General features: G+C 38.9%; 2 protein-coding genes across 2 annotated transcripts in view; one reads left to right on the forward strand and one right to left on the reverse strand.

The window, feature by feature from the left end:
• Positions 1–2,725, forward strand: part of slit1a (slit homolog 1a) — a 117,105-nt gene extending 114,380 nt beyond the window's left edge. Inside the window, exon 37 of the mRNA XM_079439510.1 lies at positions 204–2,725. Within this exon, the coding sequence (XP_079295636.1) occupies positions 204–442 (239 nt within the window). The 3' untranslated portion in view covers positions 443–2,725. The remainder of the gene's footprint in view (positions 1–203) is intronic.
• The window catches only part of LOC306883959 (uncharacterized protein), a 35,007-nt gene continuing 20,685 nt past the window's right edge, over positions 2,550–16,871 (reverse strand). Inside the window, exons 3-7 of the mRNA XM_079439509.1 lie at positions 9,792–9,871; positions 9,395–9,527; positions 8,755–9,048; positions 8,570–8,666; positions 2,550–8,458 (exon numbers count right to left, since the gene is read on the reverse strand). Coding sequence (XP_079295635.1) covers positions 4,183–8,458; positions 8,570–8,666; positions 8,755–9,048; positions 9,395–9,527; positions 9,792–9,871 — 4,880 coding nt within the window. The 3' untranslated portion in view covers positions 2,550–4,182. The remainder of the gene's footprint in view (positions 8,459–8,569; positions 8,667–8,754; positions 9,049–9,394; positions 9,528–9,791; positions 9,872–16,871) is intronic.

Below are 16,871 nucleotides of genomic sequence, written 5' to 3' on the forward strand. Positions count from 1 at the left end.
ATTATTGAAATAAAATATAGTATCTTCATTTCACAAAAATAAAATTATTACACTATTATGGTCTCCGGTCAGTTTTGACTGCGAACAACACAAGTGTGACTCCCAGATGAACAATACCAGAGGGTCCATTTGTCTTTTCTTTGCTATTTGGTTAGTAATCGTCCATTGTCAATTTGACTTTCATGCCGTTTCTTCTGTTTCAGAGTCTGAGTGCCACGGGGAGCCAGTGCGGGACTTCTACCAGGTCCAGCGCGGTTACACCATCTGTCAGACCACACGCATGGTGTCGTGGGTGGAGTGCAGTGGCACCTGCGACACCGGCTCCTGCTGTGCCAGTCAAAGGATGAAGCGCAGGAAATACACTTTCGAGTGCAGCGATGGCACATCCTTCAGCGAGGAGGTTGAAAAGACCATCAAGTGTGGCTGTGTGGGGTGCATGTAGAACACAACCACTAGCATCACCACCTCACCACAGTCTGACAGAACCGCAGAAAGAGCCATCACAAAAAGTCAACAGAAATAGATATCATCTTTCATTGGGTATACAGACATCCCCCACCACCCCAACCCAACCCTTTATATTTCCACCACAGCCTGAAACTCCTAACCTTTCAAACCCTTTTTGTCCTTTGGTAAGGTCTCAGAAAGGTAAAATAACGCCAACTCTGCTGAGAGGAAGGTGAGCGAGGTGGCCCCTGGCTTGTTTCAGCCCAAAAGCAGGACATTAGTCACGTATTAGAAGAAAATGATGGTCTTTTTGACTCTCTGCAGTGCAGGATGTGTATTTAAGCACATAAGGCTCCAAAATGGTGACGAAAGGAACATCCACATTTCCACCATGCCTGAATAAAACTATATGTATGATATATATGTGTGGAAGAATACATCCTCGGAGACATGCTGGTAAAATAAAATGCGTAAAAAATAAGTTGTGTATTGAACGACATGCTGTCTTACCAGATATTTCCAGTCATTTTGTGTTGTGGGTGGCACACGGGACTATTCCATGTGTCCCTGACCCAATTCCACTGCAAATATGACATCTTTAATAAACGACATGGGGGGCGGGGGGCAAAAATACCCAGCAGCCTTCCATGTGAACGCTCTGCGACGCTCCTGGTGCCATAACATAGAGTTACGTTGTTGGAGGGGAGCTTCTTTACTATATCTTGACTTTTGATAGATCGAGATAGCTGAAGAAAATGAAAGTCCAATAAAAGGATCCATTCGATCTATTCCATATAGTGTTTGTCATTCCATTACCTCAAACAGAGAAGCCTACAGAATGTAAGGGTCAGCTGAAATCAAGCGCTAGATAGATCTCATCACGTTTTCTAAGATGCATGCTCATTGTCATGTGATGTCTGGATTGTGGTTAATATATAGTACTGCTGAGCAGAAAATAGAACATCGCTTATCGAAACACTGCTAAATATGCAACGCCACTGCAATTGTTATATTGGTCAGTGTTGAAACAGTTTGAGGGGTACAATATGACTTGGGTTATGACCACAACACTGTACACACCTCTTCGAAATGACAATTCTCCCATCTCCCATCTCCCGCGGACGTAACAGTAACGATTTCCCAGATTCCACCACGTTCTCTTTTTGATTCCTACAGTATTACCTCTGCAAGCTACTGCGTTCATGAAGGTTTGCAAATTGCCATGAATGTCGTTTTAGGATTAAAACAAGTGCAGTTTGGCTTATTTCATTTCATTTCGGTGGGTGTTGTTTTTTTTGCGTTGATTTCCTTTTCCTAACTCCCTAGACCTTCACTTTATACAGAAATGCTTAACAGATTCTAATATATATTTGTATTTCATTTTGGTATAGTATTTTTATATGTTAAAGAATAAATTTGTGTTTTCAGGATTTTACTATCAAACAGCAGTGGAATTCTGTGACTTTTGCCGTTTTATTCGGTCATTGCTTATGCAGGCTACAGTGGTTTGAAACTGGCCAAAAGCATAGATAATTATTAGCCTTATTGTAATAGGAGCCAGTGTCAATTGTTTTGGAAGTTTTTTATTATTATTATTGTAAATGTTGTCTTCCATGTGAATACCACATTTAAAATATCTTTGTGGTTGATTTTGTAATTATTTATTTTAAGACCTTTCCAGATAGAAAGCAGAAATTTCATTTACGAGTATTTGAGTTGTGAATAAAGCCAAGAGGAAAAAGAGGTCAAGACCAGGCATTTAATAAGGGTAGCTACCATCCAGTCCTCATAGCAAGTCGATATCCCCGAATGGTTTCTGTGATCAAGCGCAGACCAAAAGAAACTGCTTTCTTATGAGAACTAGCAGTAATTTAATCCTCCATACATTCATTGTACCACATGGTTGGTTTCTCCAGAATATTTTTTGACTTTTGTGGATACTTATTGCTCTTATTGTACATTGAGGTACTGGGAATGAAAGTTAATATCAATGTCATCGCTTCAGTGCAGACAAATCATTGGAAAGGGTTACAGACTTCTCATGTAGATTGCATGGGTCTGAGCTAACCTTGTGCCAGTCACAACCATCGCATCATGAACTCAAGAACCTTTATTGTGAAAGATACTGTCGCTGTTGCATATAGAACATTTAAGAGCTCTTGCTGTTTATTCTTCTGATGTTACATTGACTAACTGCAGTTACTCCGAATGTAAGTAGCGCCACCAAAATGTTTACTGAACGTCCTCCTTTTTCATTCATTAAAATGTGTGATTATATGAGTGTCTATGTCTGCTTTATCAAAACCATAAAAATGTTTAAGCTGCAAAATATTTGGTTTTTGGCACATTTGATCCAGCCAAACAAATCTGGTTGAAAATAAATAAAAAACACCACTTAAATTATGAATTATTAATAATTCACTCTACGTAAATGTATTTCTTGTTGTATACATATATATTGTATATATACACAAAAAAACAACAACGCTGGCTTCACTGCGCTGCTCCTCTTTACTTTGCTCACAGGTCAAACCATTGCACGGATTCTGGTCCAGACTACTGCTCTCATCCCATATTTACTGAAGTAATGCAGATCCAAAAACAGATGAAAATGCTTTAACAAAAGACAAAATGCATAGAACTCAAACCAAGTTATTCACATTTTTATATTTCCTACTTGCACAACTCATAAACCACATAAATGGGGTATGGTCTTCAGTCCTGGTGATGGTTTATGTAGACTACATTTCAGAATACTTCAAATTCAAAAAAGTAAAGAAAAAAAAAAAAAACATTAAAATACATAATTTTATATATTAATAAAAAAACAACAAAATACATTTAACCTCTTATGGTTATGAACTTAAAAATTTCCAGCCAATTAATCCAGTTTTAGAAAACCTGTAATAGCTTTCTTTGATTTTATGGTCTCAAATATTCATAAACTCAATCTAAACAAAAGGGATAGAAACTTGTGCATACAGTATGTTCCTATGTACGTCGCCCTCTAAAAGGAGGAACAAAACTCTATAATGGTAGACTGAAAATATTAACTACTACATATTTAAACTTCAGTGCTGTAAAAAAACTAAATAGAACTTAAGAACAAAAGGGAAAAAAACTGATCTTAAGTAGTTTAGGACAAATTTCTCATCTATGTGCAAAAAGAATGAGGCTTTATTGAGGCAACCTCAATCACTTATAAATACAGATAAGAAAAAGGCACATTATTCAGTTTACAAAGCAACTTTAATTAGCTAAAATTATTAATTGTTTTAGAATTGTGGATCATTCCTTAAATAATATCTAGTTCAATAGTCCAAGCTGTTGTAATAAGCTATACAATATAACGGTCAAACAAACAAGTGAGTTATTGGGTTATTTATAACCCATATTTAAAATGCCCATTAAAGGGAATCAGAGCCTTTATTTCTTGACTTCTTTTTACGTTAATGGCTCTATCGAGAAAAAAAAGTTTATTTTTCTCATAAACAAATAGATTTCTTTAAGCATAATTGGAAAAAGTTTGACACTTAAAAGAACGAACTCTGGAAAATGTCCTTGCCTGAACTAACAAAGACTAATCTCTCTCAGATGACAATAAATTCAAAGCTCTGAAAATGTACTGCCAAGCTTAAAAATATAGCTTCAAAAATAATTTTCTGAAACGCATCAGCACCCCTTGTTCTTACGAAACATTTTTATATGAGTTTCTAGTACACCTGTACACATTTTTCATGGTTTTGAGGTCCTAGTACGTTTTGTGGGAGTGACCGGTGGTTCCGAGCCTCGCTTTGTGGAGGATTTGGGAGAGACAGTCTGTGAAGGGGTGCCTTCCATCTTTCTTTGTGACCTAGTTAACACTTGGTCTTCCAACGTCAGAGGTTTAACGTCCACATGTAAAGATTGAGATTCTAAATTATTAGGGCCTTTTTGAAACACCGGTTTCTTTGTGTATACTTTAGTCAGACTTGCTTTTATTTGCCGTGCCTTGTCAGTTCCGGTTTTGATCCGTATCTGTTTTTTACTCGAGGTGTTTGTGGAGGCACTCTCACCGATGGCTTTCGCCATTCTCGTGAGTGCCTGCAACCTCTTTGAAGAGGCACCGTCTTTGTGACACTGGTTCCTTTTCAAAGCCTGTTGTTTGAGTGCAGAGTTTGTTTTTGCCATCTTGGTCAAAGATGAGATCCTTTGAACAACCACAGACTTTGACCCTTTATGTGTCGGCAGTTTTTGTTTGTTGGCTTTCTTTGGAATTATTGCCGCCTTCAAACGAGCACCTTTGAAAGTTTTCTCTTTGCATTTCTTGTTTTGCTGAACCTGAAGCTTCTCACGCATGTTGGAATATTTCCGAAGAATTCTAGCGCTCGCTGGATTTTTCGCACTGCCTGCGGTCGCAGCAAGGCTCTCGGGAGCCTGTGCCGGAGTCACTCCAGCCAGACTCTGTGCCTTCGTACAGATTCGCGTGGCAGTCGTCGGTTCATGCTTTTCTTTACTCCTCATCGCAGAAATACCCTGACCTAAAGCTTTGGAGAGTAGCCTTTGATTCTTGGGGTTGTTCTTCACCGGTGACGCAATAGCAAACTTTTTCAGGTGCTTCTTCAACCGTTCGGCCTGGAGGCTCGGAAATATCCCGTGAGAGGACCCTGCTCCAGCTGCCGAAGTGTGAAAGCACAACTGTGTTTCAGAAGGAAGTCTGGTGTTCACCTTCTTAACAATTACAAGCGGTTTTGTTTCAGTCGACTGCAGGAACCACCTGCAGATATTGGACAAGTCAAAGGGCTTCATGAATAGCATTTGCACAGGGGATAACTTCTGTTGTTCCAATGACCTTGACTTTCGTACTCTGCGTTTGCTTTTCCAGATTTCTTTAAGCCTATCTGCCTTGTTTTTGGGTTTTGGTGCAGGCTGACCCTCCTTGTCCATTGGAACCCAACTTTTGTGCATTTTATCAAACTTTGAATTTAAATTTGAGATCAACTGCTGGCGTTCTTCCCCCCTTAGTGCCTCCAAAAATTTGGAGGGACTGCAAACAACAGGTTCGGTCATCTGAAGACTAGCTATGCGGAAGGATTCATCTGGCAATTTCAGTGAGCCTCTCATATGGGCCTCCACATGCTTCTGATTTTGGATTTCAAGTTTTGAACTCAAGGGGATTTCTTCAGCTTCCCCACTTGATGCTGAAACCCTTTGTTGCCTCGGAGGACGTTTATTTCTACTAGGGGTTGTTGTTGAGCTACAGGAATTAGCTACATTCCCTCTTCTCAATGACATGCGTCCAGGGCTTTCTGATACATCTGCGATAGCAGATTTGTTGTTACGGGTCTGCTCTGTAATTAAACCGGCAGTGCTTCTTAAGGGCATGTGCCCACTGGCTTCGGTTTTTCTGCAGGTAGTGCTGGAGTGCAAACTGACAGGCTGCTCACTGATGAAACTTTTACTGGAACTTTTAACAGGATAATCTTTAGTCACGGTCGGTTTATCTGAGCTAACAGTTCTGCTTCGTAGAGGCATATGCGTTACTGCCTCAGAAGATATACACAAATCTCTATTAGTTGCCTGTTCACTAATAGAGCTGCTATTTCTTAAAGGCATCTGCCCTTGCTTCTCTGTATGGCCTTCTGTCAGACTGATCGACTTGCTACTTAAAGGCCCTTCAGTGTTACTTCTGCTTCTCAAAAGCATATTTTCAGAGCTTGGTGGGGACTTTTTGATGGGTGAACAGGGTCCGCTAACAGACAGCTCAACGGGACTACTTTGGTTTCTAAGTGGCATTTTTTCAGTGCTTTCAGAGGCTTGATTGTTCAGTTTGTGGTGTTTTCCACTCTCTGTGGTGGAAGTGGTGCTTACAGTCTCTGGAGGAACCTCAGGTGACAAAACACTTGGCAAATCATTATTCACTTTGACGCCTGGACTTGGATGCTCATCTCTCCCAACAGCGGTTGCGGTTTTTGATTTTGGTCTTGATTTGACTGCATGATCCACAACCAGATCGTTACAAGTTTTGGCAGCCGGGAGCTCCGGTGCCGTTTCAAGAATGTCCACAGCTTTCAAATCAGGCTCCTGCTCAGTATGCACATTTGTTTCAGTAGAATGAGCCTTTGGGCTTTTATCATTGGCATGATCAACAAGTTCAGAAGCACCACACTTCATAGAGTCTTTCGTTACGTCAACGCTGCCTTTACTTCTACTGCGCAAACATCTGTCTGAGGGCACAGCTAGTTTTGCATTCAAAACTTTTGAAGTATGCAGATCCACATCGTTCTCTTTACATTTTACAAGTGGCTGTAAGGTAGAGATTTCAGTCAGGCTGGACACCGCTGAATCCTCTTGATCCTTCACTGGTAGTTCGGAAGACTTTGCTGTTTGGAGATTATGTTCAGTGTCATGTACAACTTGTTCCTGAGCACCTTTATCCTCCTCAGTGTTTGCCTTTATTTCTGATGCCTCTGATTGTTCCTGGACAGTCTCGACTTCTGTGGGGGTTTTTATTTCCATTTCATTTCTCGGTTCCATGTCGACTTCATCAGTACAGCAATCTTTGGCCATGTCAGGGGACACATCGATCAGTGATTGCTCCAAAGATTTATCCTCACACTCAGCCTTTCTTTCTGTACCACATACCACCTCTTCTGGCACGGGCCCAATTTGGGAGTCACATCCGTCTTTCTGTACAGTGTGTTCTGTTGTTTCTGTGCTTTCTTCTACTGTGTCCATGTGTTTCTCTGAGATCAAATCTGGTTGCATGGTTAATTCACTCAAAGTAATTTGGCCATTACTTTGAATTTTACCCGTCTGACTGGTTTCAACCATCAGACCCAGACTTGTTACTTTTACGACATCTCCTGGCATTTCATTCTCTGCTATCTGCTCCGATGGTAATTTTGTAATTACATTTTTCATGCAGTCCCCTGCAAAAGGTGTGTTTACTAGAGGTACACTGCCAGACTTAGAAAGGACCTGCTTTGGAGTAAATGAGGTGTGCATGTCTGGCATATGAGCTGGACAATTCCCACTGGAATCGCCTATCGATTTATGAGCTAATGTACGGACGGTTTTTAGTTCCAAGTACTCCTCCACATATTTGTGCCCCCTTGTGCTCTTTCGGGCATTTTGTCGTGGATGCAGTCGATTACGACATTGAGGCTGACATTCTGTAATTGATTTTCTAATATAAACTAGGTCACAATGGCTATCGGTATCATTTATGAGACAACTTAAAGAGCCATTCCTTTGTATAAGGCAAGAACCTTTTCTGCTTTTCCTAGCTGTTCTTGGAGATATTGGTACAACAACACTTGATGTATTTTGAATTGTAGACTGTTTTCCAACAGCATCTTCATTTTGTGCGAAGCACTTCTGTGTGCATTTTGACAAATCTGCATGATCAGACTCCGCAGTGCAAGTTGGCAAGCATCGCTCCGCACTGCATAGACATGTCTTTACAGAATTGCTACTTGGAATTTGCTGAATGCTTGAACCGAACACTTTTTTTGCTCCCAGATTATCAGTAGGTGTCTTTGTCATGACAAACAATTTTGTTGCAGAACTTACATTTCCACATTCAACACCTGTTCCACAAGATGATGACAAAACTTCCATCTTGCCAAGGTCAACTTGTTTTTCAGTCATTACCCGTGCAATACTGGAAACATCAGCCTTTAACACCTCTGCAGTAGGCTTTTGACTGGTCCCGACAACAGATGACTCTTGAGTCTTACTAATGCTCACAGCAGCATCCACAGAGCATGTTCTCTCAGACTGCTGAATCTCAGAGCTGGTTTCAAACGATGCATAACTGCAGCTGGTTGTCGCCTGCTTCTCAGACAAATCTGGAGGGGGTGCTTGGAAATGGTTGGAAGCAGCCACAGTCTTGACTTCGCTTTGTAAGAGGCCTAATGCATCAACTATTTGGTGCTGGTGGTGCAAACACAGCTTTGACATGAACTGTTCCAAAGTGTTCACAGACTGTAGATCTTTTACTTCAGCAAGACTCGGGTCGATGGATTCCCTGAAAGACCAGGCAAAAATATTAGAAATATATTCTCCACTTTATAACACTGAAATATATTTTAAAAGTGGTAAAGTATGGTAAAAAGAGACTGTATATATCCTTATCTACCTTTTGACCAAATGTGTAGCGGGGCTGACATGAGAATTCCTTAAAGATGTATGACCTTTGTTAAAATTCTTCTTAGTCGAAAGATCAAGAACTCCATCTAAAGAGACACAAAACATTCAAAACGAAGATAAACCTATTTCTTTTTAACTAGTAACTCTTTATACATTTATAATTCTATACTGTACCTTGCTCAAAGTCCTCCACTTTGATCTTTCTCAGAGAGAGGTCCAGCGGGGCATCTTGGTCCACCATGATTAACTTTTTCTGAGCAGAAGCAGCAGACTCTATTTTGACAGCAGCGGATGAAGTGACACAGCTAGTTTTCAGAAGGCTTTGGTCCTTTTTTCCATTGTTCTGAAGGGAGTCCTGAGAGCAGTCGTTTCTTGAGGTATAATGTGAAGCTAACACATTAATCATCTGCTGCAAGATACCACAAGCCACCACAGGGATGTGTGGATCTGGAATTCTTGGCGTGTATTCTGTAGACAGTTCAATTAGACATGTTAAAATAAAGTGAACGTGAAAATAAAACATCAAAGTCTGAAAATAAACATCACAGTTGACAAGGACTTCATTTGAATGTCCAGGAAATAGGACACTTTGATAAGAACAGAGTAGAAAGGAAAACTCAGGCTTGAGGTAAATAAAACTTTATTATAGCTCTGCTACACGCACAATAAAACTTGTGAGAGATTAATCGATTTACTTATTCTGGACAGTACCAGTAACTCTTACTACAGCAAAAGTTGCAGTCATTTCCATCACTTTTATGCACCATGTCTGACCATTAATTTTCACACAATGACTGCGTGCTGGTATACTCACCTTTGCTGTGCAACACTGCATTCAGGAATTCCTCTGATTGCCACTCAAGTCTGCTGATATTAGAAGGATCTTTACCTAGTAAAGGTTTTCCTCCACTTTCCACAATTTGTTTGTTGAGTGCAACTACGTGTTCCTGTTCATGGGGGAAAATACAAAGAGAATGAAGGTGTGTTTTTACATACTTTTAGGAGACACACATGCAAAACCATGGAAAATGAAACCATCACTGAAAGCACTACATCCACATGACTTAAATCGATGGTATAGCTAGTACAGGAAAACAGATAGCCTAAGGTAAAAAATAAAAATCAAAGTGGTTCTTGCAAGGTGTCTTGACATATCAGGAAGGGGGGGTGGGGGGGGGGGGGGGGGAGTGTAAATGAACAAAAAAAACTACCTTCACTTTTTCTCGTCTTAAGCAGCAGAAAAGACAATTTTCATCAAATGACCAATTTGACACACTTGCAGGCTTACAATCTGTGGATCCAAAAGAAGAGGCAAAATTCAACTGTGTGCAAGAAAGGGAGCTTGGGAGAACAAACAAACAAAAAAACACCAGTTTTACAGTCCAACTAGCTGTCCATTTTGGGTAGCGTGACTGTCAAAGTAAAATGGAAATAGTCAATCAAAAGCATCCTTAGACCACTGTAATCGATCTCTGGTGCCACTACCAGCTCAAAGAGGATATTGTGTTGGTTGTATCTTGGAACCCTCTGGTCTAGTAACATTGGCTGGACCAGATGTTTTTGAATTGGTCATGTTGATCATCCAACTAGAGTAGAACATGTCTGGGGATTTCAGAAGTGGAAAGCTGATGATACACGGGGCAAGTTTTTTGAGCAATGTTGCCATCAACGGGCAACCAGGTGAGACTCCGGGCCCACGAGTCCACCAATCTGAAGTATCCATATAGAAATTTGTTACCCATTTTCAGAGAGAAAGTGCCCATGCAACATTGCTCAAAAAAAGCTGACAAGCAAAACTGCTCAAAAACTTGCCCCGTGTATCATCATTTGAAGTCATCATAGTTAACATTTATAGTGGTGAACGGAAAACTAGAACAAATATAATTTCTGCATTTTCATTTGCCACAATAGCAAGAGAAAAAAATATTGTGACAGCATTTCTATGACTTTACTTATTTATTTAGAAAGATTGATTATGGTCAGAAGACAGATGTCAAATCTGCCATCAGTCCTTCAGCCGTCGTATTAGAAATTCTCTCACAGCAGCGTTAAAGCGTGACAAAGTGATTTTGTATATGTGTGTATATATAAAAAACACCTCTCTAGATTAATGATGTTAATAACTGTGGAAACGCATCAGTGTCTGTGTAAAGGCTCCATTTTTTCATGATCTTTACTATGATCTGGCACCAAGTTTGGTGACACTGCCACCAACTGGTGAGGAGGAAGATGGCATTGTTTTTCAGTAATTATATTACCATTTTTATTTACTCATGTATACATTTGTATGTTTGATTTGTATATCTGCCATGAATGTACAAAACTACTAAACAGTGCATTCATGGTATCTGTTTTTCAGTATGTGTTCTCCCTGGCAACTGAAGCAATGACAACGGCCAGCAGCTGTCGATGGAAATTAAATATTTGAATCAGCTCAAAAACTTATTTGTTCAGTAATGGTTTCTGGAATTTACAACACTGCACCACTAGGTGATGACCAGCAGTGTTTATAACTCTGATCATCATTTACTTCTGATTATCGGTTCTAGAAAGACAGTGGGTCTAGGCGGTATATAGACTTTGTAAATTATAAGGTTGCACGTTTAATCAAATATGATTGTCATGCGTATCTTGTCAGTAAAGCCGGTTCTGTGATCAGTAGTAAATCTCCATCACCTGCTTTCAGAAGGAGCAGCATTTACTACACAGAGCCGTAGTTCACTGACAGGTAACGCAATATCGCATTCATAATCGCAGATGATTTAATCATGCAATAATGAAATCGACGATATCGTTCTGTGATAATTAAACCTGTTTGCGTAGCTTCTCAGGGAACTACGGCTCTGTGTAGTAAATGCTGCTCCATCTGAAAGCACGTGAAAATACCACATTTAATAACATGCTTTTACTCCAAGCTCACTTCATAACGTCTTTTTTTTTACGTGTTTGAAATAAATCCTTCTGTGAGATTATGTGGCTTCTTACACAGAATAAGGCACACAACATATTTCATAATATTCTAAGCAGTGATAAAGGCATTGCATTATTATATACTTTATTATAAGTAAAATTATAATAATAATTAGAATTAGAACTCATAAATCATATATTGTCATAGTCCTGTGTTTATTAGTCATGTTGAATCAATGAAAGCCGTTAAATCTTCTGTTCATTCAGCTAGCGCTATAGGTATTGCCTGGGTTTCTTCTGTGGGGGGTATTTGGAGATTCTCTGGCCTTCAGATGGAGATTTACTACTGACCACAGAACCCTGCTTCACTAATGACCCCCTAATAGTCGACTTTTCATTAGTCGACCAAAATTTTATTAGTCGCAGAAAAAAAATTAAAATCCACAGGCAAAGTCACACAGTCTGTGACGGACAGATCGTTAAGGGCTGGTCTTTGTGGTAATACAGTACATCGGGCAGGACATCCAAATGCTCGCCTATCATTCATCGACCTCAAATATATGTCTTATCATCTGAAATATGTAAGTATTAGTAACTTTACATGGCCACTCAATCTAATGTCAATGGAGAAACGTGCGCTGTTCAAGTGTCTGTGTGGAGTATAGAAGCTGAACAGCGCTCACTGCAGGACAGATGCAGTCACTTGCTCTTAAAATACTCCCTCATTTTTGGTCATTCAGAGAATATTAATACATTTTCAAATCTGTAAAGACTCTACGTTTATTTGTGTGCACTCACAATAACAACAAAACATTGTGCTTTTGTAAAATAATGAAAGCAAACAAGATGCACTTTCTGCCGTCTCAGTCTCTGTGAACTTGAGCGCGAAACTCTTCTATATCGTTGCCTTACAGACATAAAAAAAATATATATATCTATAGAGAGTGAAATGTCTACTTTCAAATGAACCAATTCAAATGGAAGACAAATATTCTCAGTTTATGTAATCCATATGAAACATGCATACAAGAGCATTACTACTGCGGAGGTCACCGATCTCTTAAACAGAACAAAGCAGTAGTTTATCAATACATTATTAAAATGTTAATGCAGCCTCCTCACTGTTTTTCCCTGACACATTCATAACCATTCATTCTTCTGTCGCTGTGCTGTGGCAAGCTTATGCGTGCACTTGAACGCTTATTAAGCAATGTATGCAATTAAAGGCTCATTATGATTTAAATGGTTTATTAATAAATGTGCGATCAGTCGACTAATGCTTCAATGAACGACTACTAGTCGACCAGAAAAATCCTTAGTGGAGGGCAGCCCTAGAGGATTAGAAACAGTACTCACAGTGAGAACACACCTATACAAACGTCTGGCCATTCTGCTTCCACATGTGATAAAATAAAAACTAAAGATTAAACTTAAGATTAGAGTTCAAATTAAAATAAACATTGTTATACTTCATAATTAAAACCTGCATATTACATACAGTGCAACTAGGGCTGGCTGATAAATCGATGATAATTTCCACGATATAATTTTAAAAGGATAAAACAACATGAAGAGTGTTCGATGTTTGTGTGCTAAAAGCAGAACGAAACAGCGCTAATGGCACCACACGGAGCGTTTATCCGCTCAGATCAAAGGCTAACCGGCAGCGCAGCGCGAGCGAATTCAGCGAACAACACGAATGACTCCGTGATGTTGAAGCCAGATGAAAGCGCTGACTAACAGGAGAAACACTGCGCAACGATATCGCCATCATTTACCATAGACTGACTATAGTAACACTAACTGCACCGTGCTATTGTGACAGAAATGTGGGTATTTGTATCAACTTCTATGATATTATTAATGTAGACTAGGCTTGCTGCGATAGACAGTGTTGGCGGTGACACCGGTGTTAAGTCGCAACACCGGTTACATCACTTGCCCACCGTGGCACCGTCCATCACTGTCATTTAGATTTTTTTTAATAGTAATAAAAATCGTTTAGTTCAGTTCGAGAACAGACACTACAATTAAAACCGAACACGACAGCTCAATGCAGCACACCGAACGAACGACAGTCACACATCACAGATTTCATTGATCACGCGAGTCGAGCTGACTGACAAGAAGAGCGAGGTGACAGACGAGACGATGGCAGAAGAGTTTCAAAACCAAATGTAAAAGCACCTGTTTGAAAAATATTGTGGATTTTGCAAAGCCTGATGACCTGCCATTTATCTAAGGTGATATTGGAAGGGTTTTTAAACATTAGTTTCTCATTTATTTGTTCCACAGTATTTGATCATTTCTATTTTAGCCTATTGAAACTGTTTGAGTTTTTCCCCATTATTTTACATCAAGGTGTCCGTGCCTCCAAACTTCCGTTTTGCTAATAAACATTGTACATTTATAATTATTTGTTCCTCAGTCTTTACTAATTTTCGTAAGTTAATTGTTATTTTTATATTAGGCATATAGCATGGTGTATTTTTATTAGTTTTGTTAAGTTATATGTTGTATTTTGTTGTTACTTGAATTGAATTCAAGCAATTGATGTCGCATTGCCGCCAATTTAAAGGTGAAAGTAAAATGCGTACAGTGCTTTTAAGCTATTTAAGCAAAGGAAAGTGGAAAAACTCAAATTAAAAACAAACAACTGCCTGACGGCAAAATGCCGCAAATTTAAAAGTGCAAGTAAAATGTGCATGGTGCTTTTACAAGCCATTTAAAACTGAAGGAAAGCGAGGAAAAGAGGGAAAGCCAGACGACCACCACCACCAGGGTGATTACCAGTGTCGTCACACGTCCATTAACCGTCACAATCCTAATGTAGACATGATTGGAGCGGAATATCATTTGTGTGATTAATATATGAAATGGCTTTAGACTACTGTTCTTCATACTGATAACTAAAAACCACATGGTTATATTTTTACCATGGTATTGTGTGTGGTTTTAACTGTGATTATCATGATTTAAATGTATGCTACGATGGAAGACCAATGATTAATTAAAAAATAAATAGTTGCTACAATTCTTACAGATGTTACCGATTTTGATAATGAACAAAAATGTGCATTTGCATCCTAACTCAAGCTACAAATACTACTATCAAATGTGCATTTAAGAGACAAAAAAAGTAATATTATCAATATTATCAGGCAACACAAACCGGTTTCTTGATTTGAAACAATATCACTCAGAACATGTAGAAACTAAAAAATTAATTCTTCTGTTAAGATACTTATTTTATTAAGGGAAATTAACTGGGTTCAACAACTTTCACTTTGGAGAAAAAAATCTGGTTTTAAACTTGAAATTAATAAAGATTTGACATTTATCGAGACAATTATCGGTATCGACTGATATGAAAAAGAATTGTGATCATTTTTTGGCCACATCTCCCAGCCCTAAGTGCACATATATCATCTATTCTGACAGCACCTCTCCCATGTCATGATTGAATAACTTTTGGGGTCATAATGAAACCCTTTTGGGTGACAATATAGCTTCTTATATAATCCATGATTTCCTCGGTGTGATCATTGACAGCTCTGTACGAGACCGCTGCAGTTCAGGCAAAACATGACAGGGTGACTAACACAATCAGACTGTAATTACACTAATGTTACATTTCACACATAATTAGACCACAAAAATATTCTTTAAAAGAATTGGGTTAAAATCTGTCTTTTGTTGTGAATCGGACTACACGACCCCCACTGCGTGTTTATATCTCATGAAGACAAGACTCATAGGAGAAGCATGCCTACATCAACTCCATTCTTATGAACTTATCCATTCTAATGATTTCTTATGCAAAATATGACTTCTTACGCCGTTACTCTTGAGACACAAAGAGATTAAACCTGACCACAGAGGAAATGACCAGAACAATCTAGCGTTCATAACACAGAAATGAATGATGATGATCAGAAAACAACTCTTTTGTACTTAACTGCACCATGCAAATAAAAGACAGATTTGCAGCCAATAATTGTGAACGGAGGTAGACTCCAGATGCCGAGGGAAAACTGTACATCTTTCTGACTCATCCAGAGATAATTTCCCAGGACATCTTTAATTTCATTACAGTGTAAAGTAACACATTCCTCTTTCCAGAAGTCTTGAAATTCGCTCTTGCTATATTGACAAATGGTTCTCTTTCCTAATTTTAATACCATAGCAAATACTGGAACTACATGACTATTTATTAAAAATATTAAGTTAAATAAGTTCATTGTTATTGCCAATAATAATAATTGGGTAAGTAACAGATTAAACATTACGAACTACCTTCAAATATTGGTCAATTAAGTAAATGTTAAATTTAAATGGGTCAAGTGAAAAAACTTCATTAATACTCCAAGACTTAATGCACAGATCCATTTATTTTTTTGTCCTATCTGTTGCATCACTATGCCACTCATTGCCATTTCAGACTCAATACCACATTTACGGCTGTGGGATTTAGTCTGTTCTGCAGAAAGGCTGCAGGTTTCATCACATTCACCAGTTCTTTTGGCAACACTACCCCCCACCATGCAATGAATCGCTGAATGTGATTCACACTACATCACATCAGCGTCACACGTCCCTTATCGCTCTTATCCAAATGAAACAGGCTGTGTGACTGACTGGAGAGTTACCGTCAGAGGCTTCAACATTTCTACAACTAAAATGAAAACATTTAATATCTCTTTCACATGTCGTTGCAATGACATGCGGGCAAGTGAGAAGTGACAAGAGTTACGTGTCTAAAATACTAAAGATGGGTATCTGCATTCAATTAGAATTACAATGGTTGGTAATTCGATTACAGGTACTTTCAAAAAGCATTTTAATTCCTTTTTAGAAGTCTGGCACTTTAAATAATCTTTGAAGTTTGATGGATTCAGATTAGCTCATTTTTTTCATCAGCTGGAAATAAATGTTCTGAGAGTGACTGCAATGATATTTACAACAACATTTGTTGCCTGTCCAGATGATGGAAACTTGACAGGATGTGATTTTGATCGGAAAGTGACTGGATTTTCAGATGTTTGTTTGTGAATTTCTGCGATCATTGGATTTCCATGAAGTGGAAAACGTGGATGGAATCCAGTCATAAAAACGAAATTTACTGTATAACAGAATGTCACGAATTTGCCAAAATGAGTAGGTCACTTAAATCAAAATCACGATATGGACTAGTTTCTGTAAATATTAAGCAGCAAAAAGAGTTGAAATATGAATCCTGCATGTTCTGCGTGCCTCTATGTGTGTGTGTGTGTGTGTGTGTGTGAGAATGATGCAGACGCGTGGTTTCGTTACTGCACACATACTGAAGCATGCGTGACGCTCGATTTCAGCATCTGTCGTCTCTCATCTTTCATTTGAGA

Source organism: Barbus barbus (assembly GCF_936440315.1).
Source record: "Barbus barbus genome assembly, chromosome: 18".
Taxonomy (NCBI): domain Eukaryota; kingdom Metazoa; phylum Chordata; class Actinopteri; order Cypriniformes; family Cyprinidae; genus Barbus; species Barbus barbus.